This window comes from Oculina patagonica, chromosome 12 (genome assembly GCF_052425735.1).
Source record: "Oculina patagonica isolate OP01 chromosome 12, crgOcupat, whole genome shotgun sequence".
Classification (NCBI taxonomy): Eukaryota; Metazoa; Cnidaria; class Anthozoa; order Scleractinia; family Oculinidae; genus Oculina; species Oculina patagonica.
Window position 1 is genome coordinate 7,128,810 of NC_135769.1, and position 26,561 is coordinate 7,155,370.

General features: G+C 39.1%; 3 protein-coding genes and 1 non-coding gene across 4 annotated transcripts in view; 1 reads left to right on the top strand and 3 right to left on the bottom strand.

Annotated features, from left to right (window-relative positions):
- The window catches only part of LOC144633102 (uncharacterized), a 6,129-nt gene extending 5,582 nt beyond the window's left edge, over positions 1 to 547 (top strand). The window contains exons 5-6 of the mRNA XM_078491895.1: positions 1 to 79; positions 342 to 547. The exon at positions 1 to 79 is cut by the window's left edge and continues 75 nt beyond it. Of these exons, the coding sequence (XP_078348021.1) occupies positions 1 to 79; positions 342 to 459 (197 nt within the window). The 3' untranslated portion in view covers positions 460 to 547. The remainder of the gene's footprint in view (positions 80 to 341) is intronic.
- An 824-nt stretch (positions 548 to 1,371) lies between these two features.
- Positions 1,372 to 17,204, bottom strand: LOC144631290 (uncharacterized). The gene is made up of 7 exons (XM_078489691.1): positions 15,317 to 17,204; positions 9,135 to 9,185; positions 5,066 to 5,343; positions 4,339 to 4,467; positions 4,041 to 4,165; positions 2,813 to 3,843; positions 1,372 to 2,057 (listed from the first exon to the last, which is right to left on the bottom strand). Exons 1-7 carry the CDS (start codon positions 17,031 to 17,033, stop codon positions 1,891 to 1,893), a joined length of 3,498 nt encoding a protein of 1,165 aa, XP_078345817.1. The 5' UTR covers positions 17,034 to 17,204; the 3' UTR covers positions 1,372 to 1,890.
- A 2,009-nt stretch (positions 17,205 to 19,213) lies between these two features.
- LOC144632216 (E3 ubiquitin-protein ligase TRIM45-like) lies at positions 19,214 to 25,501 on the bottom strand. The gene is made up of 4 exons (XM_078490811.1): positions 23,770 to 25,501; positions 22,390 to 22,646; positions 20,426 to 20,566; positions 19,214 to 20,203 (listed from the first exon to the last, which is right to left on the bottom strand). Exons 1-4 carry the CDS (start codon positions 25,028 to 25,030, stop codon positions 19,631 to 19,633), a joined length of 2,232 nt encoding a protein of 743 aa, XP_078346937.1. The 5' UTR covers positions 25,031 to 25,501; the 3' UTR covers positions 19,214 to 19,630.
- Positions 21,212 to 21,284, bottom strand: Trnat-ugu (transfer RNA threonine (anticodon UGU)). Its single transcript has one exon. It is a non-coding gene; the product is annotated as a tRNA-Thr (tRNA).
- Positions 25,502 to 26,561: the final 1,060 nt, after the last annotated feature.

Sequence of the window (26,561 nt, forward strand, 5' to 3'; positions counted from 1 at the left end):
GCTTGGCCGCTTGTTGTGCGGTCGCTCTGTATTTTGCCACAAAATGGTTCATTTGGTATAAACGAGTTATGACAGAAAAGTAAGGACATTGAAATAGACTTTATTTTACACTTAAGCTGCTAATAACAGCTTAAGCTGTTTGTAGAGCGTGAGGCAAACAGCTATTTTAAAATACGCGAGCTGATTATCAAAACATTCCACCAATAATTATAGATCTTGAAACGGTTTTCTCTATTGATCGCCAACAAAAAAAAATGCATGGAGACGAACGTAGCCTTTTGTTATGTCATTAACTCAGTACTTAATCCTTCGCCATCTCAAACCTTTTTTTTATTTTGCAGATTGAAGATCAAATGGCAAAAGGAGCGTGAGAAAGAAATCCAACTTGCCCGTGAGCGCTTGGCACGCCGGGGAAAACCGGAACGGCGACCAAAAAACAAACCAAACCGACGACGGTAAATGGAGCCTTGTGCTCAAAGATACCGTAATTGGAGAAATGGATATATTTTTTTATTAAGCGTTTAAAATAAAATTTTTAAGAAGAGTATAGCTTTGTCTTTGTCGTCATTAATCAGAGTTATTTTAAAGACTTTAAAACTCCCAAGCTTTTACAGGTACGATTAACACGCCCCCAATTTCTATTCCAACAGAGAAACGAGTTTTTCCTGCAGAAATGTCAACTCTTTGGCATTCCAATAACGAGTCTTACGATGCCAGCCGCGAGACGGTTCTAGGGTGTTTCACAACCGCACCCCTCCCCTCCTCTATATAAGGAAGACCAAAACAGCAGCGAATTTGCCTGCGAACAGGCTTCTCGAAGGCTCGGACGGAGGGCGCGAGGGTGTTGGGGGGGAAGCGCCGGCAATCGACTGATATATTGCGGGCCGCGCACGGTCTGGGTTGGAACATGTCGCAAGGGAACGCACTCGTCTTTTGGACTATATTTTCGGCTCACTTTGCTCGCCGGACATTTTTGCCCATATGCCACACTACGGAGCAGCGCGAAAAAGTGTCGGGATATTTAAGGTTTGGTTTAGCGCAAAGAACGGCGAGTAAAATGGGCAGACTCCCCCTCTCCTCTTTTTTTTCCTTTTTACGCCTGGAACAGGTTTTTGTATTTTTTTTTTTTTTAGCCAAAACACAGGAATCATTTTCTCTTCAAAGAGCGACGAGCGCGTTAAGTTCTGTCCGTGAAGAACTGGACGGGAAGAACCAATCAGAAATCCGGTAAAATTTTAGGCCAGCCTAAAATCAAATTTAGCCACAAAGATCTATTTTGGCTCTCTGTGTCGAACATTGCACCGACTTCTTTTACAACAGTTCTTCTTGCTTTGCTGACTGTAGCACGCAAATAAAAAATACCAGTTATACGTTGGCGCCATTTAGGCTGATTTTATTTATCTATTGCTTTGAACAATAATATTTTGATACTCTGGTCATTATAATATTTACAATTTCTAAAAATAAAATACACAGAGTCAGGTGGAGATTTGAAATAATTACAAGAGAACGACAGATAAGACATTTTAAAAAATATACTGAAACCATTAAAATATTTTACGTGAGTTTCAACCGTGTAAAAATAACATCATTTACCATCCAAATAAAATAAAATATTTATATTTGATGCATAAAATAACTTCATGTATTCTTTAATAAAGTATATCAATGTTACGATATTTTGCGCGGGAAGGAATACATATTAATTTGACGTAGTCACGAAGATGGTTCTGAGTTCTTGTGTCTTCTACTCCCCAGACCAACTCGGTCCTCACGGGGAGAGGTAGAAAAGAATGAAATTGCGAAGAGAGACCGGAAGATTCCAACCTTCGGTTACTATGGTGACAGCGCACGAGGAACGCTCTCCGGCGAGCCTGCAGTCGTTGTGCGTCAGCTGCCAGTTTTCTTGACCGGAGTTTCGCGTTTTAAAGAGAGGCTGTAGTTGTCTTCCTCAGAGTTGAACGAAGCGTTCAGAAGGAAATGTCGGACGAACGGTCGGCTGACGAAGTCGTACTGGATTGAAGCGATTTGGTACGCCCATAACTGTTTTTCTGTGCCTACAAATATATGAAAAAAAAAACAAGAACAATAAGAATTGAAATCCAGGATTTACAACCCAGAGATCTGGAATGTTACTCTATTAAATTGCTGTTGAAAGCATAAAGAAAATTATCCTCGGAGAGCCAGGGGCAGCTAGTTTACGAGAGAAAATGGTCAAAACGTCTTCTACTCCAATTTTCTTTTTTTCGATTTCGCCTTTCCATGCCTCTGGGTGCCCAAGGATGAAAACAAATGAGTCGCCGAGCAATTTAGTCTAGTGGAAGTACAGCCCCGGCAAAAAAGATCAGACATCGTTCAACATCATGTTGGAACAGCATGTTTTACCGTTAAGCCGACTCTCACAACGTTGCATTTAAATGGTTTCCCATGTTTGATCTAGATCAAACATTTTCACCTATTTTGCTTCACGAGCCAATGTTTGATCGTTTAGCCACCTCTGCAAACAACTCGGCGCACGTCAACGCAAGTCTTGCTGTTTACCTCAAGAACTGAACTACAGCGCGTGCAGAAGCATTGAAATGGCTTTTTTGACATTTTGCGTGCACTTGCAAGTAAACTTGCGAGTCCGTTTGGCAAGCCAACGCAAGCCTGTTTGGCCAGGGCGGGTTTGTTTTTAAGAAATCTTGGGGTATATTATTTCGCCAAAGTATCTACTTTTACGACGATCGCTAGAAACTCGGTGAGAGCATTAAGTCGACCATACACGCACAAGACATCACGATAACACTGTAGTAAACCTTAGCACACTCACCTGACTGTAATGCGTGACTGCTGGTGTTCGGCGAATCCTCAACTAATGAATTGTGACTTAAGGAAAGCTTGACCTCGACTTCAGGTGATCTGTCGAGAGGGCCTGGGCTGAGCTCAGGTGACAGCCTCCCACCCTCCTTGACCGACGGACTGCTTTGCGACTTGGCCAGTTCCTTAAATCTTAAATTGTTCGTGTTCTCTGTGACCGACAAAGTGCTGAGACTGACAGTGAGCTTTTCAGAAGATGATCCACGCGAGACCCTGCCTTCCTTCACCGATTGACTACTCGGCGTCCTCCGAACAAGTCCCTTGAGAAACGAGCGACGACTCTCGCCCGTTTTAGTTTCGGATAAACGTCTCTTCGGCTTCATCGAAAATGAAATCCCATTGCGATTTGAAGAAGTTTCTGAAAGTCTCCTCAACAACGGCGGCCTACTGGGCGTGCGCGAGTTACCGCTGGTCGCGTTTCGAGGGCTCTCGTTGAGCGAACTTGTACTTGTAATCACCGAATCTGAACTCGAAGTCATAGCTTTACGAAGATCCCCATCGGGAATGTCCAATACCTCAGCACTACTGTTCCTACTGCGATTCAACATAACTCCACTGTCGTTTATACTCTGACGGTTGTGAAATCTCCATAGCTTGCTTCGTGACGGCGTTCGCTTTACTTTTGCGGAACGCTTGTCGCTTTTCTCTAGCGTGACACTTTCTTTGTCACGCGGTGTCATTTGCAAGTCTGGTGTCACGCTATGCCCAGTTATGCCATTACGTTTTGGTGTTCCGCCATTCATTATGGCACCGTCTGTTCTATCAAGTTTGTCCTTTCGCCCAATCAGCGGCGACTGTTTTCCTCCTTTGCCGATTAACTTTTTTCTTTTGCAAGCCAAGTAGGTGTGTGTCTGTGCAATTTCAGTCAAAAAATTCCCAAGGAATGGTACACACGGACCATTCTCCAAACAGGCGGACAGTTCTGAGCGGTACATTGAGAAGTTGTCGCTTTCTCCCATGAGGATCGACAAGTCACGAAACTTCCTGTGAACAAAATAAACAAAAATAAAAATAAATGCGCGTGAAAAATGGAAGTCAAGAAAATACGAAATAAAACACGCTGTCGTTACAAAGTACATCCCTTCCCTACCCCCTCGACTGAACTGCTTTCTCAGCTCATACCCCTGCTGTCACAAACTGGTGTCAGAAACTCCTTCCAGTTCCCTAGAAAGAATGCTTACTTTTTTCTCTTAGAAGGTACTTCTTTCCAGGTCTCTTTCAGTCTGTAGACTGGGGTGGACTGGAGACCAGCCAACAGAGCCTTGAGAGAATTGAAGTTTCCTAAGAGATGACACTTGTCGGCGATCTAAAAAAGAAAACGACAGAACTTTAGAACAAATTCAATTATTCAAGCAACATCAGCTCTCTCTTCGTACAACTCAACTTGTATTCAAAACAAGACAGGTTGTTCCTGCAATCCTTAGTTCCGCTTCCATGAGAATAAAAAAGAATCAAGATTAATGGTGAAATCTTATATACCTGGATGACTTTAGAGATCGCTCTGGCTCGTCCACTGGGTGTGTCTTGAGATAAAATTTCGGACGCTGCTAAAAGTGCAACGCGGTTGAAAAATTCCACCATCGCCATTACGTTTGGTGAGGTCACGTACTGAAATCAGAAAGAAAAACACTTAATTATCCGGTAATATTAGTCAGTAACTACTTTAAGGTACAGTAATTAATTTTGTGAATGTTTAAGAGATTATTTACACTGACGAAGGGGCAGTGCTACTTAGTCCCGAAACGTCTGTGAACATTATTATTTTCAGTTTTACTTTTATAACTATACAAGAGATTCGCTACACAGCTTTTAGACAATATTTTTTTTCAGTCCAAGCTTTTATCAAAAGTAAATAAAAGCAAGTCGACAATGAATTGTTAGTTACAACCTGAAGCAAACTTTGGACAAGGCTTTTAAAAGGATTTCGTGTTAGGTTTTAAACGTAGACATAGGTTTAGTATTTGTGCTGTCGTTGCACTCATGCACACTGCATTGCTTTTTGCCCGTATTGCTTGCCTATAGTGATAAATTATTGGCGACAAAACTGATAACGGAGCTATCGCCACGCACGTGCGCTCGCTTGCTATGTGTTGTTCCAACATGAAACTTGCAAAAGCACGTGTTACACAGGCTTCTATCAATAGGTTTTCTTTCTACACCTGTATATGTAAAAGATGTAGGGCAATGATGTAGGATGGATCGTTACCTTATCTTTAGTCATCCAGCCACAGTTTGCCAATTCCGGCCAGGGTATCCTGATGAAAAGTTCTTTGTCGATAAGCGTGATTTCCCGCGCAAACAGCGAGGCGTCAATATCAATCAGGCGCTGAGAGAGATCTAGGCCGTAGGAGTCCACCACGTCTGGGCTCTGAGGAACCTCGCCTGTTGGACTATTGGCCTGGTTGCTCATTTCCTCCTCTTGGGAGCTGGATTTGAAGATCGGCGATAGAATTTTCTTGACGAGTCTTTTCTTTCGCATGCTTCCTAAAATAAACACCAAAAAATACTAGAATTAGAACAAAAAATGGTCAAAAAGTGTCATCGAATTTCTAAGTAAAATGATACTCAATAGATGATAAGAAGTCATAAGGAAGCGAGGATGCATAACGACAGCGAAGGTAAAATCATGTTAAATGTTTCTGGTTTTCATAGCCTTTGCGGGCAGGCGTTTTCTCCTTCGCCCCCCCACCCCCTCCCCCCTCTCGCTTTTCCTCGCTTCCAAGCCTCTCTCTGTCCCCATCCAACATGGCGGCGAATCTGCTCGATCGCGAACTGAACTAATACTTCGCGCGCCCACGGAAAACGCCTGCACTGCAGGCTAGTAAAAATAATTTTAGTTTTTTTTTTTGTAAATTGATGTAACATTACCAGACCTATGGTTGGTTAAGTTTAGAGAGTTAAAAAGAAAACATTCAGCAACAAAAAGTTGTCACAGCCCATAGAGAGTCATTCCAGAACCTGAATTCAAGGAAGAAATATTTCAAAATGCCTACAAAAGACCAGATTAAGAGTTTCCCTGGAGCGATGTTCGGCTTTAGTACAACCGATGGCTCTGCGCCAAGTTTTCGCACCGCCGAAAATGCCGCGAAAAAAAAACCCGCTGGTCACGCATGCTAAGTGTGTCTAGACGCCTCAACAGATCAACATCCGCTCTGTGAGTAGTGAGTTAATGGAATTGGCATCACTTTGAAAGATCAAAGGGTTACCGTAAGCTGAAAAAAAAAATCTAAATAACCAAAATGAACACCTGGCTTTAGTAGCTTATACGACACTTTTATTAGAAAATAATTAGGCGAATCATATAACTCTAGCGCAATTAAAAGCCTTATGTTTCGAGCTTCGCCGACTATCTCATTTTCAAGTTCTAATGAAAAACAAATTATTTGCGGCGATTTAAGGGGCTCCATCCAATCTAATCGCCAGTGCAACGAATAAAAGTCAAATAAATCTGATTAACACAAGAGGTATACCTTTTCGCTGAGCACTTTCCTTCCGAATTGCGTGAGAGCTAACATGAAAGAGCTCAAATTTCACAGACAAAAACATGCGGTTTTCGAAATATTTTTTTCGTTTTATTAAACAAGCTGTGCAATCTACATCGATGGCTTAATTTTTATTCTAATCGGGACTTGTTCAGGATAGATCCTCACTAGCTTTATATCGAATCAATTAAGGATTTCGCCTGCAACAGTGATTAAAGTGCAACCGCCTTTGCTAACTAATAAAAAATTCATTGTTCAGGTAATGAGAAAGAATAACCCAGATGAACCCAGGTAATAAAAAAATCTGACTTTTAACCAAATTTTCGCAACGAAAATTAATAAAAAATGTCTGTAAAGCATTAAGAAACACGATGCTCACAAACCTGGGTTGATTAAGTCAACGAAGACAGCAAATTTCATTTTTTTCCCGGAGTTTTTTTGCAAGGTTGCTTCTTCACGCCGGCAAAACGGCTTGATCTGTTTTCTGCGATCAAAAATCTCCTTGCGTTTCCAAAGATCACTGAGCATTTTTAAAAATCACTGCAGCACGTTTGACCAAATAAAGACCTCGCTACATGATCAAGACAGAGACCTTTTGGACCGTTCTTGACATCACGCAAACAACACGCCCTTCCCGTGCTAAAGCTGTACGTTACGTTACGTCATTTGTATCACGTTACGTGCGTGACAGATCTAAGTCCAAGTGCGTGCTGAAGTTTAGACTAGAGGAAAGCTTACCGCATCGTGAAAGCATGCGAGTTCAAAACTAGCGTGTTTTTTTGACAACGTTTAAATACTTCAATAAATACATGCAAATGTCCTCCTTCGTTTACAAAGTTTGGGTTCGTGGGAGTTTATATTTAACACGAAAAATCTAGAAAAACAAATAGACCTCTATATGTTTTCGTTGTAAGACATACATAGTAAAAATATTTGAAAGCGAATTACAGCATAATAAACTTCTAACAAGATCACGAATCGACACATCTTTAGCAAAAACACAGTACATGATGTGTAAACCCCCAAAACAAGGCCTCCGTAGTTGATTTTAATAAAACAAAAGCATATATAATGACCCCTTGGAAAGAAAAACAAAACTTTTTAGCAACCAAATATTTTACAAATACACTTACTATGACGGGGTGAATAAATGATACATTGGGGTACTGGTAGAACCAGGACATACATTGAGAAAAGGCAGCCCTTCATCCAAACAGTGTATTCGGTGTTAATGTTTACTCGGCGAACTTAACATTAGCGCTGAAGGGTGGGTAGAAAATTGTGTTATTAAAAAGTCACTAATGTGTGTATAATCCGCCTAGAAATTTCTTTAGTCACGAAAACAAATATCGAATTGTTTTCAATTCAATAACACGAATGCGTCAATTCGCCAAACAACAAAACTTTAATCCTATTGATCGTGTAAGGATTACTTTACGATTGGAGAAACAATATTTTGCAAGACTACGTGAGAAACGGGAGAGTCGCTTCAACAATGGCGATCAACAAGAAACTAAACAATTCCGACAAAAGTCACGTAATAAATCGATTTGTTACGTCAAAACTCAAACAGACAGTCTCAAATCTTAAAAGTTGTCTTTCTACTAGCTCAATAAATCCAACCGAGTTTCTTCTTTACGTTTTTAAAGAACGAACGAGTATCAGAATGTTCGAGATAAGATTTGTTAAGCACTTGAACTTGCTAAAACGACAACATGTTGACGTCGCTACGCTTATTAAGCATAAATTAGAATAATTACGATAATTAATCAGCTATGCGTTACGCCCGAGGTTAAGAAGTGAATGAATAAATGCGCTGTTGCTAGTGCAGGAAAATTCTCGAGTACACTCAAGGTCAAGAAATACTCGGCTCATCTGCGTGTATCAAATAGGCTAGTAAAAGGATAAGAAAATAAGTAACTCTGCAGTCTTATCTTAAAACACAGTTTTCCGGCGGAAAGAAAGATAATGGCGTGATCAGACAATGAAAAATAAGAGAGAGAAAGATAGAAAACAGAAAATCCGAATCCGCGACAATTAGTACAAAAGTTTGCCAAAACTAATTTTTTGAACTGCATCGTATGGTTGTTTTTAAATACATTGTAGGAGGCAACAACGTCACTCATAAAATTACAATTAAGACCAATTAATTAAGGCATTGTTTCAAATCAAAACAATTAACAAAAGATGTTAGAAAGGCTTTCGGAGTATGAAAACTTAAGATAAGAAGAAGATGACATGACCTGCAGACTATAAACTTTACTTGTTTCCTGCCTAAATTCATTCATTACGCTATACGGAATGAGGCCTGGCCAGGGTTACTCCGCTGTGTTCACTTTTCTCTTAGAGTGCCTCTCACCACCCAGGTGTTTAAATGGGTAACAGCAAATTTAATGCTGGGGGTATCCCTGCGATGGACTAGTATCCCATTCAGGGGAAAAGGAAATACTCCAAGTCTTTTAATGCTACAGAACAGAGCACCAGTTGATGGTCTCTAGCTAAACGCAGCCTAGGGCTGTGAGACCATCAGACTGGTGCTTATCCTTGTTTCTGTAGATTATAAAAGACTAGGAGTATTTCTCCCCTGAATGGGAGCCCGGAACCCCCAGAGTAATGCCGGTCCTTCACCTGGGTGGAGAGAGGGGGGCGCAGAGGACCCTGGGCAGTGCTTGAACCAAGGCTGATAGAGTCTACTATGTTTGCCATGTAGGCCACAGAGCTTCAACTCTTGGTTTACAGCCTTTAAGTTTTTATTTTATCATACCGTATGTTGAAGCTCTTAGAATGACTTACCACTGTAAGAGAAACTAGGTCTTCCTATAGGAGTACTATCACCTGAAAATTCTGTGGAAAACACAAAATTAAAGCTTGAAAAATTATAAGTATTTCATTCTGCATCCACTGAATAATTAAATACTGTAATATTTAAGAAAGAAACCCAAGATTAAATGAAACACCACCAGGGGAACCTGCTTAATCTCTCAAGTTAACTGCTATCATAATGATTAAGGTATTGTAGTCTGATTTTTCTCTACATCTAAGACCTTGAATGCACAAAAGACCAAGAACATTTTGCTCTAGCATTACATTTTTTGGCAAAACACTTGACATTAATGTCAAGTCTCACATGTAGCTAACAGATATCTTAAGATTCAGCAATAATATTTCATGTCCGTGAAGGCCTCAAAAGCAGTAAAAATATAACACCTTTAGATACTGGTATATAAAGCTAACTATTTTAAAACAAATTATCCAATGTGATATAAAACCACTGTCACTTATTTCATCATATGCCAGCAGTTGCAACTGACTAAGTTAAAACCTTCCAAAAACTGCATAAGATCTTACCAATCTTTGGTCAAAAGTTGACGTTAAAAGCTACAGATTTGGAACAGACCCAGGTACACTGGACAAGATGTTTATTTTTAACACGTTAGGGGCCTTAAAGGAGCGTTTAAGGTGCAGGTCTTGTGCTGAAAAGGGTCACCAGAAAATAAACCCTAAGCATATTATTTAACTTCCTTTTCCCTCTCACTGGCATTATAGCTCTTCCTTAGCAACAAACCAAGCATAAAAATCTGGGTTGCTAACATCTATGCTCTCTTGGTAATTTTTTTTAAAATTTAACAAATGCATATTTATTGATCTAGCGCCGCACAAAGGCTGACAACCAAAGCAAGGTTATCTTGATTTACTAACAGATTCTCAAAAACTAACAATAGAATAAATGTGTGAAAAGAGTAAGGAGATAACTGATTTTGATCAGCAGTTAGCAGAAAACACTGTTCACATTTTCATTAAATTCCTTGTTTAAAAATAATCAGTGCTAAAAGAAACTGAAAGATTAAACAATGGACACAGAAACATGTGTTTAAGGGTGAGGAACCCCAATCTAAAACTTCCTGTATAAAATTACCATTCATTACTTTTGGCTTTCCACTTTGAAAATAGACAATAATGGAATCGTTACAACCATACATATTATTTTTTTCAAATTTTTTTTCTTTTTTTTTTATGGTTTTTTTATAAAATTTTTAAAAATTTTTAGGGTAAAAAATAAAAAAAAAAAAAGGGATATATCCATCATCATACATGTAATTGCACACTGGGAAAGATTGTGTTACTGACAATATTATGTTCTGTACAAGTACAAGTACAAAAGATGTACTGAAGTAATTGTGGACTTGTTCAGACCCACCAGCCCAATATTAATAAGAAACAACACCAGATTCTTAGCCTTACTAACATAATTCGCAGGAACATTTTGGAGAAGAAGGTCAATACATTACTTGTAGCTTATGACTGAAAAAAGTTTCAAACCTCAACCGTACCTACATTGTACATAAAGAATCAAGTTCAATTTCTAACATGTGTTACCAACTAACTATAGTGTTACAGACATAAACATTATGTGAAGATGCAAATCTGTGACATATGATTTTAACTGATAAAAATGTATTCATTTTATTCCCTTGAGAAGAAACATAAATAATAAATGAAAATAAACCTTTATCTACATCTACTGGTATGGGTCAGAATTTACGCAATAACACAGACTGAATGATTGAAGGAAAATTTACAGAAATATGATTTCTGTATGTTTAGTACAAATTCATATAATTTTTCAAGCCTAGGGCTTAGTTAGTCTTAACTTTTGGCTTTTCTAAACATGTAGGCAGATAATATGTTAATGTATAATAAATCATAGGGTAAGAAATCAGACCACAAGTGTCTAGTTTTGTCTGGCACAGCAGGGAATTACATTCAGCCACAAGCCTTGTGACTTGTGAGAAATATAAAATGGTTGTGAAAATCAAAAAACTTCAAAATTTCTCTGATTATCACATGCAACAATATATTTTGAAATGATGCCAAGTGGTAAATCCTCAAATTATGCAGCTTAACTATTATAATATTAATGAAGGTCTACGCATTTCTTGTAAACATTGTCACAGACCCAGTAATTTGAAACAAGTACCTTTGTACATAATGAATCACACAAAGTGAAATTTCCTCACCTTTGAAATCATTCTCCAGCAAGTTAAAATAAGACAATGGTATAGAGAAACAGAATGGGTTTGAACTTCTTCTGTCTTCTACTGGGGAATGTGAAAGCTCCATACAGGAATGATTTAGGACGTAAGACTTCTTTGATCCACACCACATGTTTGAAATATTCAATGCCTTGATTTTGATGATGAAATAGTCAATGTAGTCGAGATTCAACAAGGAAACCATTCCCAGACGTTATTAAATTGAAGGGTAAAAATGAAAGTTCATCTCTTTCACAACACTAGCTATAAGACTGTGTTATCTACTCTATGCGTGATATTTGAAGCCTGGGAGGTTAACTCTTCTTATGGTATTTCACAAGATATGTCATGACCTAATATAATTGGTATTTAATCTTGCTAATGGGTTTAGTATTGATTTCATTTTACATCCACACATGATGTTCACACATTGGGGAACCTTGCCTCTATTAAAGTAACGGTTTCAAGTTTTGATTTGCTGAAATTAAAAAAGTCTTTCAATATTTAATAATATTCCTGATTCTTACTAGAACATTGTTTAGTCAATGTGCCAGGTTTAACAGAGTCAACTTCTTTTCTTTGTCACAATATTTTCAAGAAAGAACACCAAAAATGTCATTCTAGTTTCCTGCATTGTTGATTTGGGGGAAGACAAAAACCTCAACAACAAAACAAGATAAGATATCATTGGCATTGTGACAAGCCCCCTCATGGATTCCCCACAGTTCCGGAGACGTCTGGGATTCCAGTGCAGAAATTACAAAAATTTTATTCTGTCACGTAAAACTTGACTTAAATCCAAACAAACTTCCTGATTGGTCAAGTGGCCAACTGCACGTAACTTAAGGGATCTGGGCAGTAGCATACCATGCTTAAAATGCCATAAAGCAAAAACACAACAACAAAGAAATCTAAACAATTTCTTATTACGTTTACAGATACTTAACCCTTTCACTCCCAGTGCATAAAGTGCCAGAAATTTCACTTCACTGGAAAAGCAAAGTACTGCTCACGATCAGTAGCTTTCGTTTGAATCATCACACTCTAGGGTTTTGTCCACAGACTTAAAATCACTTTGTAAAGCATGTGTAAAGATATAGGCATTAAAGGGAAAGTCTGCTCAATACATGTAGCTTTCATTCAAAACACCGCATTAGGCATACCAGGGTTTTGTGAATCAACAGACTAGATAAAAAGTTAGAAAAACATTTTGTGATGTGAAGCTTTGCTTGTTTCTGATAGATAGCAGAATTGAAGAAAAATATCCACCCTGTACATTTGGGAAAGGACAAATATTACATGAATGTATGTTGGTACAGTAGCTATTTTTAAAAAGAAATTAAAGAAAGATAACATAAAATGCCAAATGTCACAGTGTAGCCTTGAATTTCTTTCCCTGGGTTAAAATGCCCATTTTCTACATGTACATGCAACGCAACAAATGGCCCTACTGTAAATTGAATACAATTAACACATATATCTAAATTCTCCCAGGCCATTATCATAATTTTCGTATGCAGCAACAAATATAAGACATACCAGGGTAGCTAAATGGTTTTTGAAATTAGCTAAATGGTTTTTGAAATTATTATAACAAATCATTGAGGAACAGGAACCTTAAAGTTACTTTAAATTATTAAAAAATGTAAAATGGAAGAAATTTGCATTCACAAACTAAGGAAAAACATACAGGATACTTACACCTATGGTTTCTTATACGAAAATTAAGCTTCTGCTCTCCCTGGTTTGTGACAAACACAAAATCAACAACTGTATCAAGAATGAAATTTTTATATGTAAAGTCTCTCTTACTTGGAAAGTAAAATTTTTGTCTTAATGTGACTCACAGACAGATTTTGGCACCAAGCTGTGATTGATGAAGTTAAAGAACATTAAGTACGCATTTCATGGAAATCGCAATTAACATGTTTCACTTTTAGAGACAAGCATCTGTTAACTTAGAACTTTGTATAAAAATATAAGCTCCAAATTATGGTAAGGCTATAAAAAGTTTCTTTATTATGTTAAGCAAGTTTAAAATGATTCAATTTCATGAAACAAATCAACTTTTACCTATTCGCGAAGATGAAAAAGCTAAAAGTTAATAGCAAGATCAACTACTATGTATCATTAGAAAGTAAAATTTACATGTAAGAAATAGGAAACATATTTTTGTTTCTATCAAATTAATGAATATTATTTTACAAACTCTTGGAAGTTTGTAAGAACACAAATTATCGCTGGAAAAAGCCTTGCATTGCTGATTGTTTTCAAAGCTTTTTCAAGTTCTCCTTGGAAATGTTTACATTAAATGGTACTATATATAACTCAAAAGAAACATGGGGAAATTTTTCTTTTCTTTTAGAAAGTGCTGCAAGGAAAACAAAGAAAAATCACTTGTTTATTGCTGCAGTAATCAAAATAAAAAACCTTTTCTTTCAGGGTTTTTACTAAAAATAAATTTTTAATATCCAAGACCGAAATAATGTTTGTTACAGAGGGTTGAGACCTTTGGTTTCGCAACAATTATACCAAAAAATACCTAACACCAATAAAGTCTTCACTTCAACTAACCTTTAATTCCTAAAATATTCAAGTTGACAGCAAATGAGAATGGAGTGGAGTGATACAAGGTTAACTGGCTGCCACATACTGTTTTGAGGCTTAATTAATGTGCCACACAGGCTTGATCAAGGTTAAGCTAAGGTAGGAAAAGTTATATTTTTTTCTTACAGACTCCTACATTCTTATACCCTATGTTAGAAAGCAAAAAGCTAATAAATGCAAATCCATAATCAGGAAATGACCAGCTGGGTTGGAAACGCAGAGTTGGTAAAATAAAGGCTACAATTTATTGTGACCACTATGACTCAATTAATTAAGGTGCTGTTTTGCCACACAATGACTTTGCATGACAAATTGGACAAGACATTGTCTCAATCACCAGGAGCATGACTATAAAATGACCAATTTTAGATCTTTTCTTTCTTTTTACAATGCATAAATGAAAAATATATAAACTACAGCTGCAACGGTTTAATTTCTGAGCTTAAGGTTTTTAAGCTTTTGGGTAAATATGCATGTAGTAATAATTATTAGCTATTGAGCTCAGTTATGGTTGACCACAGAAGCTCTGCAAAGCTGCTAAATTGAGTTAATAATATTAATTTTTTTATGAAACAAGAAGCTCGCCTATTGTTCTTAGAGTTCAACAAATATCATGTCATGCAGAGGTCCCAGGGTAGTTGTTGGGTGTGGTGGGGTGGGGTCCTTTTTAATGAAACACATATTATAACTTCACATAATTCCTTGCTAGAGGAAGTGACTTTTCTCCAGAAGAGTGAATTGTAATTACCCCTACCGCTTCATTTATATTTCAGTTTCTTTAACGATAGGTTAAGAAGAAATTTTTCACAGCACATACATTAGGCGCAAACCATGAAACAGCATCATCCCTCAATCTGTACATTTGTACTTCAGCCACCTTTCACAGCCTCTCCTTTTACATTTTTTACCCCAAAACAATATCACATGGGACAGATTACTTACCGGTAACTCATTTTTCAATAATAATCTAACTTGGCTACCTTTACTGAGTCTGTATCAACAATATTTATTCATCGCAGCCCTGTCTAGTCTGTTTATTGATGTAACTATATATTATCTATATTTTAATGTACTTCTGCTGACCAAAGCAATCAATAATCCTTAATTTTGAGGGATAGGTTGCTATGGCAAAAAAATTCACCCTCACAATCATCACATATCATGTTCTTTGAGCAAATTTGGTGTTTTATGTTGTCCTTGTTTTCAAATGATCAGGGCCTCAAAGTCATTCTCACAACCTTCATGCCTCAAAACATGATGGTTAGGAGGGGATAATATAAAGAGAATTCATATATGCAATTTGATCACCCTGCAGTCAACTGAAATTTCTCCTACCTTGCTTGCTTTGAACTAGTGTCGGTCCTGTCCTATGGTCCTCCTTGGTTGGTGCTAAACCCGATAACTTATCTTTCAATGATGAAAAATTACCACTAAATCCCCCACGGCGACTTCCCGCGACAACGTTTACTCCATTTGGTGTATCAGAATCCACAACATTTGAAGAACTCCCTTCACCAATTTTAACACCATCATCGCCTTCTTGGACAGAATCCTCAGAATCTACTCTCTGCATTCTTAACTTTGGTCGCTTCTTGTACAAGATTGTCCAGAATCTCTTAATTTTGTCTTTGCGTGCCGGTTGACTGCTGTCATTCAATTCCATGGCCATGTCATCTTTAAAGTTGAGTTGCCTTGCTACCCGTGCATTACTTCCTGTGACATGAGATAGATCTGGTCTTCTGGAAGTAGGCAAAGAGTCGCATCTCTTCGCTGACTGGTTGATAATGCGAGATAAATCTGTCTTTTTGGGGCTGAGTGGAGTTTCTAGTGTTTTGGTCTCGTGCAAGGGACTTGCCATTTTCTTCTCATGCGACAGCTTGCGGTAAAAAACCGGGCTGCGTGCACCTAGTCTTATGCCAGAGTCTGACGGCATGGGTATCCTGTTGGCTTCATTAGTCATGGCCAGATCAAAAGAAGGTTTGCGACGGTGCCTGGGCGTGGCTAGGGAATCCCAAGCTGGGTCATCCCCTTTACCTCTTCTTACAAAATTAAGATTAGTAGGGTGAGCTCGCAGATTTTCGACCTTCTGCTGCAATGTTGCCAGGGTTGCATTTTTCTCATGTTTGTCCCCCTCACGTTCTAGTAACGCAGAAGAGTTTAATGCATGATTTGGGTCATCTGCGCTGGTTTCACCCCTGGTTCTAAATCCGTGATTTTTTAAATCAGAATCTACACAAACATTCTCTAGGTCTCCAACGTCTGGCAATGAAGAACATCGAAAAGGCTTCACAAGAGATAGTCGAGGATGTGAGTTCGATCTGTATAAGGACCCGGCGTTTAAACTCTCGTACAGATCCTGTACTTCGTCGCTTGAATTAGAGCTCAAAATTCTGGAAAGAGGAGGCCGATGATGTTGAGTAATAGCGAGTCTACGGACATTGCTCGGGTTTAGCATTGACATTGACCACATAGAAATCGTTCGATCTACAGACAGAGTCAAAGCGTATTGTGGAATTTGAACGTCTTCGCTATATTCGTCGTCGCTGCCATCTTCTGAATCGGAGTCGCCCTCGATTTCACAGATGCTGTTAGAGGGAATCATATGATGATGCCCTCGAGGTTCTTCAACGCTGAAACTCCGCAACCATTTCGGCCAGACCTCCTCTTTGCCACAAAGCTCGTACGTTTTCCATACCGGCGTCTCCTTGCTCCATCTAGCTTTAAAAGTAAACGGGCAGCCCTCGCAAACCTTAATGCTCACATCTGAGCGATGAAATTTCGTAACCGTTTTGCCAGATTCGTACTGTAGTACATGCGCCTCGGAGTCCCTGCGATCTCTCATTTCTTTGACAAAAACAAACTCATCCGTCAACAAAATATGAACTGTCTTTGAGTAATGAAGCTGGCTGTTCAACTCAAGAAATTCGCTCTCAATCAAAACTTCGCCGTCTGTGATCGGTAAATTTGTCGTTTCACTAGACAGGCCATGCCGCATTGACCCAATGTTATTATTTTTCGCGCTTCGTACGTTCGCTTCGACATCTGAGGCCATGTCTTCGTCTTCCTGCCCGTCAACTTGTGCCTAGGGCTTCATTGCGTTATGGAGCGGCGTTTCTGAGATAAAACATACGCCTCTGAAACAGGATAGGTCCTCGATTGTTATCCTAAATCGATAGTTCATGCCGGGTAAACAGAATGAATGGGTTCCCCATCCGCCATATTGTTCCGTAATCCATGTAAATTATTCATGATTATGACGTCAGGGGTCATCATGAATAATTAATTTACGACAAGATGTTTGGCAGACACAGACATCGACTAAATAATATTCATTCGTTTTTTCGACACCTTTATCCCAGAAAAAAGAAAAGAATTGCCGGTGGGATTTCTTCAAAACAATAACCATTATTAATCTCTCAAGTGGTCCATCAAAAACACTTGCAAACTGAAGTGCGGGGAGCTAAGCCTACTGGAAGCAAATTGAAAACAAAACTGAAAATAGTTATTAATAAAGTAAATGACCCAAAATGTAGGAATAATTTAGGGAATATTAATTGAATCCTGCAAAGTTCTATTAAATCGGGAGCTTTTTCGGTATTTTAGTCATTTTACCCCTCGGGGTTTGATTCTATCAGCGGAAAAGTGATTTCATGTCAAATGATTTATCAGATTTTTCGGTATTATTTTCTTGTGTCGCTATCTTGATTTCTACCCAAAACAATTCTACCTGCCATGTTTTGACTTGCAAGCTGCACTGATTTGCATACTTAGACACAAGAGTGTGCATTTTCGATTATGCACTGGAGTCAGCTCATGATAACTTATATGACGTCCTAACCGGCGGAATGAAAAAAGAAACAAAACTGCAAAGTCAAGATTCAAGATTTTATCTCGGACAAAATAACTGACTATCTGACTATCATAAGCTCTAGCAGCTGATTTAATTCCGTCACGTAGTTGAAAATGCATTTTTTCTCGCCATTGATAGCTGATAACAAACAGAGAAGTTTTAGTCCGCGCAAGACATTTGCCGTAATCAAAAAGATTAGTCGCGTCGGTAGACTCACAACATATATAACAGCACATTAACGACATGAAATTAAACAAAAAGGGGAAAAACAATTTGTTTGTTTGTTGTTGTTTTTTTTTTTTTTTTTGCCTTAACATAATATACAGAAATTAAGAGCGAAGAAAGAGAGAGAAATGAGACCTGGAATGATATATTAACACTAAAAAAAAGAAACACGTTGATGGAAATGAAGTTTTTACCAAGATGTTTAATAGGAAGTCTCCCAAGTGACTCATTACACTTTGAAGCATTTGTTGTAAGCATCATTTTAAAAATGCCTGGTAGCGACTGAACACTAAAAAATATCATGAGTGACGGCTATATTCCTCCATAATTTTGATCCTCGTATTTCAGTTCATTGTTAAAGCACATGCGAGGCTGCTAAAAATGTTGCCCTGCACTGCTGCAGTATGCTGCGCCGGCTCGTTTTTTAACGAAATATCGCCTGCGCAGTTTAAAACACATTTACTTCCACCGTATCAAAACATCTTAATAGCCCTCAGGGGCTACTTTTTATTGATTTGAAAACTTGATGGAAATTTAAGGCTAACCAGACCAAATAATATTCGTTAAGTCAGGATTACGAGAAATTTGAACACAGCTTTCTGTTAATATCTTCAAGGTTAGAAAGAAGGCTGAGTCGATCTAGACTCGTGCCCTTTCTAGTGGATAGCAATTCTAGGGAGGCGCTCAGAAGACCTGCTTCTCTCAAATTTATTCAAAAATGTTTCACCCTCTCCATCATTAAATTGAATAAAGAAGTCAAGCGACAGTCCCCGCCCCAACCTCCTACTTTTCCCCACGCGACTCTACCTGGAATGAGAAAATTGTAAGGCGCGAGGGACTGAGTAGGAAGGCTCTGGCTTCTTCCCATCGTTCTCCGCGTCTTACAAGCCATTCACTTAAAGACAGTATTTCAAGCCTGGAGATACTTTATTTCAACACTGTTTTCTTGTTGAACCATAAAACATAGATCTTGGAACATTTAAGACTTAAAGGTGCGCTTATTAGGACTCGACGCATTTATTGCGAACGGCTTCAGTCAGCAAACTGCCTAGCCTGTGTACAGCCGCCCTGTTCCGCTCAAAGCGGGACGGCTGTACACAGGCAACAAACTGATCATATATCGTGAAATGATAAAAATTGCTTCTTCATATCAAATATAAGGCGGATAAGGGTCTTAATGTAATGCACTGGCAAATATTACATCAAATGTGAGCTAAGTCGACCGACGAGCTTTGGTCGTAACGCCATTGTGAGCCCATGTATTAATGAGACAATGTTCAACGAAAACACCCTCCCCTACACCCTAAAGGCCATGTTACGTTTCTATTCTGTGCTACATTGTAAAAGCTCCAATAAACTGAAAATGTTAATGTATCGATAATTGAAAACTGAAATATTTTATCATCATTCCTCTTGGTGCATATTTTATTTTGGGGCGAAAACTAGTTTTATCCAAACACTTTGTTAAGCAATTTTCCGCCAAAAAGTCAGGACCGTCAGCTTATATTATGCTCAGCTCAAAGTCTAGAGCACAAAAATCTGCATCTGCTACTCTCCCGTTCAGGTTGAAAGCTTCAGAAAACCTGTATTCGATCATTTCCCCAGTCTGCAACAACGATATTTCCTTGTTTGGTAACAGCAACTCCCTCGGGTCTTTTAAACTGCCCCCTCTTGTTCCCTTCGCTTCCAAATCGAGTCAGAAACGAGCCGTCTTCGTTAAATATCTGAATCCGATGATTGTACGAGTCGCTCACGATAATATGATCGTCGGCGTCCGTCGTGACTCCGGTGGGCCAATTAAGTTCGCCGTCTCCCCTTCCACTATTTCCGAACTTGAACAGAAACTGACCTTTGGAGCCGAAAACCTGAACGCGATCGTTTCCGAAGTCAGTGATGATCATGTGACCTTTGCTGTTCACCGCTACGCCTGTTGGGCAATTGAACTGGCCCTTACCGTCACCAAGGCTACCAAATGTCAATATGATCTGTCCTTCCTGGTTGAAAACCAGCACACGAGCATTTCCACGGTCCACAACGAAGATACTGCCCTGGGTGTCTAAGGCGACTCCGTAGGGCTGATAAAGACGCCCTCCTTCCATAGTTCCTTTGCCAAATTTCTTGATGAACTTGCCGTCTTTCGTAAAAATCTGCAAAAGAATGAATAAAGGTGCTTAAATGGACGTGATAATTCGTTAGAACCAAAAAACTTGTTACGGTTTTGATTAAAAACACCAAAAGGATATTTAATGCTTCAAGTACGCGCTTTAATGGGAATGTTGTCCTTGAAGTTGCCCACGCATCTAAATAGTACGCCTCTGGAAAACATTGAAACCAACCCCCTGGGTAAACGTGCTAGATAGGAGATGTACCTGGATCCTATTATTCATGGTATCTGCCACAACAATGTTCCCTTCGCTGGTCACGGCAACTCCGCTGGGAAACTGGAAATGACCATCTCGACTTCCAGGTGAGCCAAACCGGAAGCGAAAATTTCCATCCATGTCAAACACCTGTCATACAAACAGAAACAACGGTAACTACTGACGGTTTTTCTCAAAAGGTCTAATGACACCTGTCTATATAAGATCTCAATAGTTAACGAATGCTATAAGCAGGCGACGCTGACTCTGACTCGTCCCCAGTCGTCTCTTATAACTCAAGACGGACTCAAAAGACACTGGAGACGAATCAGGTGCTGACCACTCCTTCAACATTGCGCGAACAGTGGCCAATCTGAAACATTCCGCGTAGTAGTCTAAAGCATTTGGCGCAACAATTTCAATGTATTTCGGGTGAAATTAAAACCTCAAGCGCGTTTTTTTTTTCCCTCCCTCTTTATTTTTGGGGGGTCTAACTATCTGCAACATCCAGCGCAACAATATAAACGCATGCCTACGATCAAACACATTCCGTGCAACACAAGGTAAAACGTTTCGCACAACAATTCCAACATGATTTCGATATAATAATAATATAATAATAATAATACTTAATTGACCACTCCCCCAATGGGGCTTTTCCGGGCCAATGTGAAACAAATATTTAAATGAACATAACATGGTTAAAAATTCCAACTGACAGGAGGCAGACCAGTTGGCTATTTACAAGCGTGGCCGAGAGTTGAACTCGGGACTACCGAGAACAAATCTAGCTAGTGGTCAGAACGGGAGTTGAACCCGCGACCTCCGGATTACAAGTCCGGCGCTTTAACCACTCGGCCACGCTGCCTCCACCACTGCAACATTTCACACATCAATTAAAACGCGTGTCTACCATCTGAAACTACATACGCAACAATTTCATCACGTTTTAAACTTTTTGCGAAATTGCGCGCAATCATTTGGTTCGGGTTACAGCTCTCGCAAGGTCTGACATGAATGGCTGGCTAGCCTTCGAGAGAACAATCATGAACAAACAACAGGAACAATGCCCCTAGCCCTAAGAAAGTTACAACTGCTACACTAGAGGACCAATAAAATGACCGGACCAAAACTCAGGGTCTTAAAATAACTGAGGAGAATATGCTGCTTTTGCAATTACATCTGCAAATGGTTGGATATTCAGTCTCCGGATAAGGAGAAAACCGAGGCCCCGTCTCCTGCATCTTCAGTGTTATGGTCAGCAGGGGACGTAAAAGAACCCACACACTTATCGTAAAGAGTAGGGTGGAGTTCCCGGTGTTGTGGTCTGTTTTGCCCGTTGTACTGTGTTTACTGTGAAATGCTCGGAGATATTAGCATATAAGCATACCTTCAAATCCGAGGGTAAACAAAGTGATGATGATGATGATGATGAATAAAAATCTTACGAGAGCTCCTACTTTTTGAACATGTTGAACCGTCTTTCGACACTCCAACTATTTGCGACATTACGTGCGACAGTTGAAGGGTGTTCAAGGGTGTGCACGCAAGATGGTAACCACGTTCATGTTATATATATATATCTATTCGATAGTAATTTAAGCAATACGACATAAGAAAGGTTTTAATAAAAATTAATTACATCACTGATTGGTTTGTGTGTTGTTGAGCAAGATGGGCAAAGAACTAGATTGACAGGTGGAATATAGGCACGTATGGCGTGCACATTATAAATCGCGCACGATTAACGACAGAATACGACATAAGCAATTGCTCAAATCGTTTTTTTCTTCATTAAAAAATGTTAATGACATAACTTCGTAAAAAAATAGAAAGACTAGTGTTTTTAAAACTTTGCTGAAAATAAAATGCCGGCTTAAGATAAAAAAACGTGGTGTAAGAGGTACAAACGCCTAATTCATGCCCCTATAATTTATGATAATTTTTGCATAGACTGACAGAAGTTGACTTACCTGGAGACGATGATTTCGCGAGTCGCTGACGATCACGTTACCATCCTCACTTACTGCCACCCCCTGGGGATCTCCTAGCCTCCCAAACTTGGACCCACTCCCCGCGATAGCTTTCTTGGCACTTCCAACACGAGGCCTGATGTCCCCGATGTTTATGTCCAGCGGAAATCCTTCTACCGCTTGCCCGCGCACGAACACAGAGAACGAGAATATGCCGTTGAAAAAGGGATGATATGCTGTGAAGGACTGGCCGTCAGCTGCAAAAGGGAAAGAGGAGATTGACGTCTTATCTTTTCAGTTTTAAAACACTGATAAGAAGACTGGTAAAATAATGGGGGAAATATCTTTTTTGATTTGACTGCAAATTCTCTGAAGTAACGTAACAGTTTGCGTGTCGTAAAACCAAAACCATTGTAATTTACACTGGCCAATCACAGAGGACACAGACAAACCAGTGAACCAATCAAAAACATGTAGCCGGCACAAAGCGCGGGAAAACGTGTGCGAGCGTTGGGTTTACTTCTGATTGGTCGAGAAGGCAGTGCGAGATTTTAAACCAATAACAGAGCATAGTGAAGCAAAACCAAAACAATATCGGATTAATTTCGACATTGCATCGAAAATTTGCTTTCGTTAAAAGCATTTATGATTCCCCGGAGCCGGCTGTTCCCCTTATTGCGCAGTGGTTCCAAGAAACTGGCCTTCATGAAGAACAAACACCATGGATACAAAGTCGGGTCTATACGGAACGCGGAAAAAAAAACGCCTTCTCGAAAAAAAAAGCAGCAAAAAAAGTTCTTCTCGGAACAAGCAATCGATCAGGCCGAGAAAATGTCGCATGGGTAACAGGAACATTAAAAAATTCCCGTTCATTTTTAAAAGTTAGATTATATTGTTTTAACAATTAAAAACATTTTTTAAAAAAAAATGTTTTTAACAGTTGCTTAAACAAGTAACAAGTTTTGGAACAGCTGCAGTTGGTCACAGTGATGGCGGACAAAGGCTTATATTAACCTCACGGTCACTCAATATACAAGAACATTCTGTATAGAAACCTGTTTATTCATTCTTAATTTGTCTATAAATGATTTTCTTAGTCTCGCTAATGTATTTTGAATGGAGAAAATTCATGTGGAGAATTCTAATTCGGAAGAGTAGACTTCCTATTCATAAACTTGAATCTAATCACAACATGCGCTTTTCAATATTGAAACATCTCGAAAACTATATGAAAGAGGAGGTGCAAATGGCGAAACAATACTTAGGACTTGGGTGGTATCCTTTCAGAATAGCTAGAATGCTTAAAAATACCGAGAGGTATTTTACTTAAAGGAATTTTAATTTTCTTTTTAACGATAAACAGCGAACAATTTAATTTACCTTGGTGTATTATCTCCGGAGAAAGGAGGACTCCGCTGGGATCGCGAACTTCCACGGAAAGGGGCACCTCTTGTCGGAAATCGTCTTCCGCTGAATCGCTTACACTTCCATTAGTTGACGGAGGTACCTCAATATCTTCCAACACTAAACACGGACCGCTAGTTTTTAAACTTCCCAGAGACTGAGAGACGACAGTCTCGGCTTCTTTGCTGTTTACCTCGTATTTTAGCTCTGCGTTTTCGTGTGGCTGGCAGTCTAGTTCCGTACCGTTTAACTCCGTTAATCTTTCTGTGATGTTGGTTTTGAGCGAGAGCAGTTCGACTTCGTTGGCGTATTTCAAAACCTGTTCGGAAAAATCGCAACCGTCTTTAAATCTTGCGAAGTCTTCTTCGAGTTGGTCTTTTTGCCGCCTTAAAATAATTGCTTTCCCGTTGTGAATTCTCTCTGCCTCTAGTAATAATTTCCTCTCTTTTTCTTTTAAAATCTTGATCTGTTGTAAAGTTGCTTCCCGAATTTCAGCTTTCACTGCCGCTAATCTTCCGCGGAGCGTATCAGAAATTCCTTGAATCTCGTTTATCGACTTTTCCAAGACTGGAATATTCTCCGCGCATTGTTCGAACAGATTCTCCACAATAGCTTTCTGTTTCTGTATCTTTTTTGAATCTTTAATGTAATCGTATTTGTGCTGGCGATGTTCGATTAAGACGCAATCCCTACATACTGCCTCGTTGCAAGTTTCGCAGTAATATTTCAATTGCTCGCTGTGGTGAATTCTACAAAATGCTGGCCTGTGTAAGTCATCACCGGTTTTACTGGCAAGCAGCTCGGAAATCGTCAAAATCTTGTGTTCTTTGGTTTGACGGATTCTCTTGTGAACGTTGTAGCAATTCTCACAAAGAAATTCCCCACAATCGACACATCTAGACGTTGCGGCAGAATTGAACGAGTCGCAGTTTGAACAAGGAACTGGTTCTCTGTCGCTCGAGTTTATCAGCGCTATATCCAGCATGTTATCCAAAAAGAAATTTATCGGCAGGTTTTCCACTTCTTCCTTTGAAATCTTCGCGTCTGTCTTGCATAGTGGACAAGTCAGAAATTCGTTCGGGGCGAGTTTCTCCGCTAGGCCTTGAACGCAAACTTGACAAAATGAATGTAAGCATGGTAGAAGCTTCGGCGTACGAATCAATCTTCTACAAAGAGGACAATTTAAATGTCTTGATATATCTTCGACGTTTACTCCAGCAATTATCGATGAAGCCATTTTGCCCAGGCTTATTCAAACAAATTCGTCCAACGAACGAACTTTTTTTGCGACTGTCTTAAAAGAAATACCCTCTCAATTCTCCCGTCAAAACCTTAAACCGTATGTTTTGACTTGATCAGCGAAGAGTTGTTAGCTTAGCAACTGGATAGCAACCGTATAAATCGTTGCTCGTTAAATATTCGCACAAATTTAAAAGGAAGTTAGGGCGCCGATATCAATAAGTAATAAACATGCCTACCGGTCGCTTTTCTCAACTAACTAAATATTCACAGCGAATCCCCACAAACATCTCTTCAATCTATTTTCACACCCGTAAAACTAACACCTTGTTAGCATGTTTCACTTACTGCCGCTTATTTTGCAAATAAACGGACTCTCTAACCATTGAATACGGCTTTTTGCCGCCCTCGGGCATATGTTTTCTTTTAACAGCTTTGCCCGAAATTGAATATAATATACAAGACGAGGCCATTATGCCATTTGCATTTATTTTCGGTTTTGTTTGCCGTGGACCTGTCGTAAAAGAGAACGTTTGCTGCCTCGATCTGCAACCAAAAAAAAAATGAATCTCTTCTTTTACATATATCTCGAGCGAATCTCTCAAACTAAAGCGAATAATATTGTTTTATTGTTGGGCAGAAAAATTAATAATCTATGCATAAAAAAAACCGAACTGAATTCACTTAGATGAAATAAAGTGACAATAGGCTTTTATTGTACATATTAGCATGGTGCTTTTGTTTATCTGTTCTAACTGTCATTCAGAAGATTCTGTGTTTGCTGCAGACGACAGGTGAAACTAACAAAAGAAGGAATTAAATGTCAGGCGGACTCTAACTAGTACCCAGATTCTCTCGACCATCAGGAAAAGCGAGGAAACTAAAGTTGAGGCAAATGCGAAATAAGGCACGACATTTGAGTTTTTCTTTTTTCCTTTTTTAAAATTTTTGCTTTCACATGTAACTAAACCTTGACCGCTAGAAAGTATTCTAAACTGAATCTCAAGATAGCCAAAGTGTTGAGAATAATGAAAAATTGAAAATTAGATGCTTTTTAACAATGTGAAGACGATTTTTTCTAAGTGAACATTGCCAAAAAAGTAATGTGGCCGTAATCAGGCATGATTTAAAACTTGAAAATACAAATCGAAGTTGGCACTGATTAAAAATTTTAAAAGTAAAAAGTTTCGGTCATTTCGGTGACCTTTATTTGTTAGCATAGTGCTAGCCTGATGTTTAACATTTTTCTAAAAAAACTTGTTGTTTTTAAGATCCACTCCATACTTTTGTTTTAACGTTCAGTATGTCGCTTTTGTGTCACGCCTTACTTCTCTCTCCTTTCCCCCACCCCGTTTCCAGCCTCGAACACAATCGCTTATTGAGATAAATGGCAGAGCACGCAAGTGCCAGGCCGCAGAGTTTCATGGGATAATTCGTTTGCATTTCCTTTACCGTGTTCCCTTGCGCCTCTGAAATTTGCTGCGCAGAAGGCGAAATCTCCCGCGTGAAAAAAGAAGCGCCCGCGTAAA

Bases quoted from the DNA above. Each gene is read 5' to 3' on its own strand.
- LOC144632216 (XM_078490811.1), bottom strand. From the start codon at position 25,030: ATGGCTTCATCGATAATTGCTGGAGTAAACGTCGAAGATATATCAAGA. The intron at 22,647-23,769 runs GTAAATTAAATT...TCCCTTTTGCAG, and splicing joins TCCGGAGATAATACACCAAG to CTGACGGCCAGTCCTTCACA. The intron at 20,567-22,389 runs GTAAGTCAACTT...TTTGTATGACAG, and splicing joins CGCGAAATCATCGTCTCCAG to GTGTTTGACATGGATGGAAA.
- LOC144631290 (XM_078489691.1), bottom strand. From the start codon at position 17,033: ATGGCCTCAGATGTCGAAGCGAACGTACGAAGCGCGAAAAATAATAAC. The intron at 3,844-4,040 runs GTAAGCATTCTT...TTTTGTTCACAG, and splicing joins GTACCTTCTAAGAGAAAAAA to GAAGTTTCGTGACTTGTCGA. The intron at 2,058-2,812 runs GTGAGTGTGCTA...ATATATTTGTAG, and splicing joins CAGTCACGCATTACAGTCAG to GCACAGAAAAACAGTTATGG.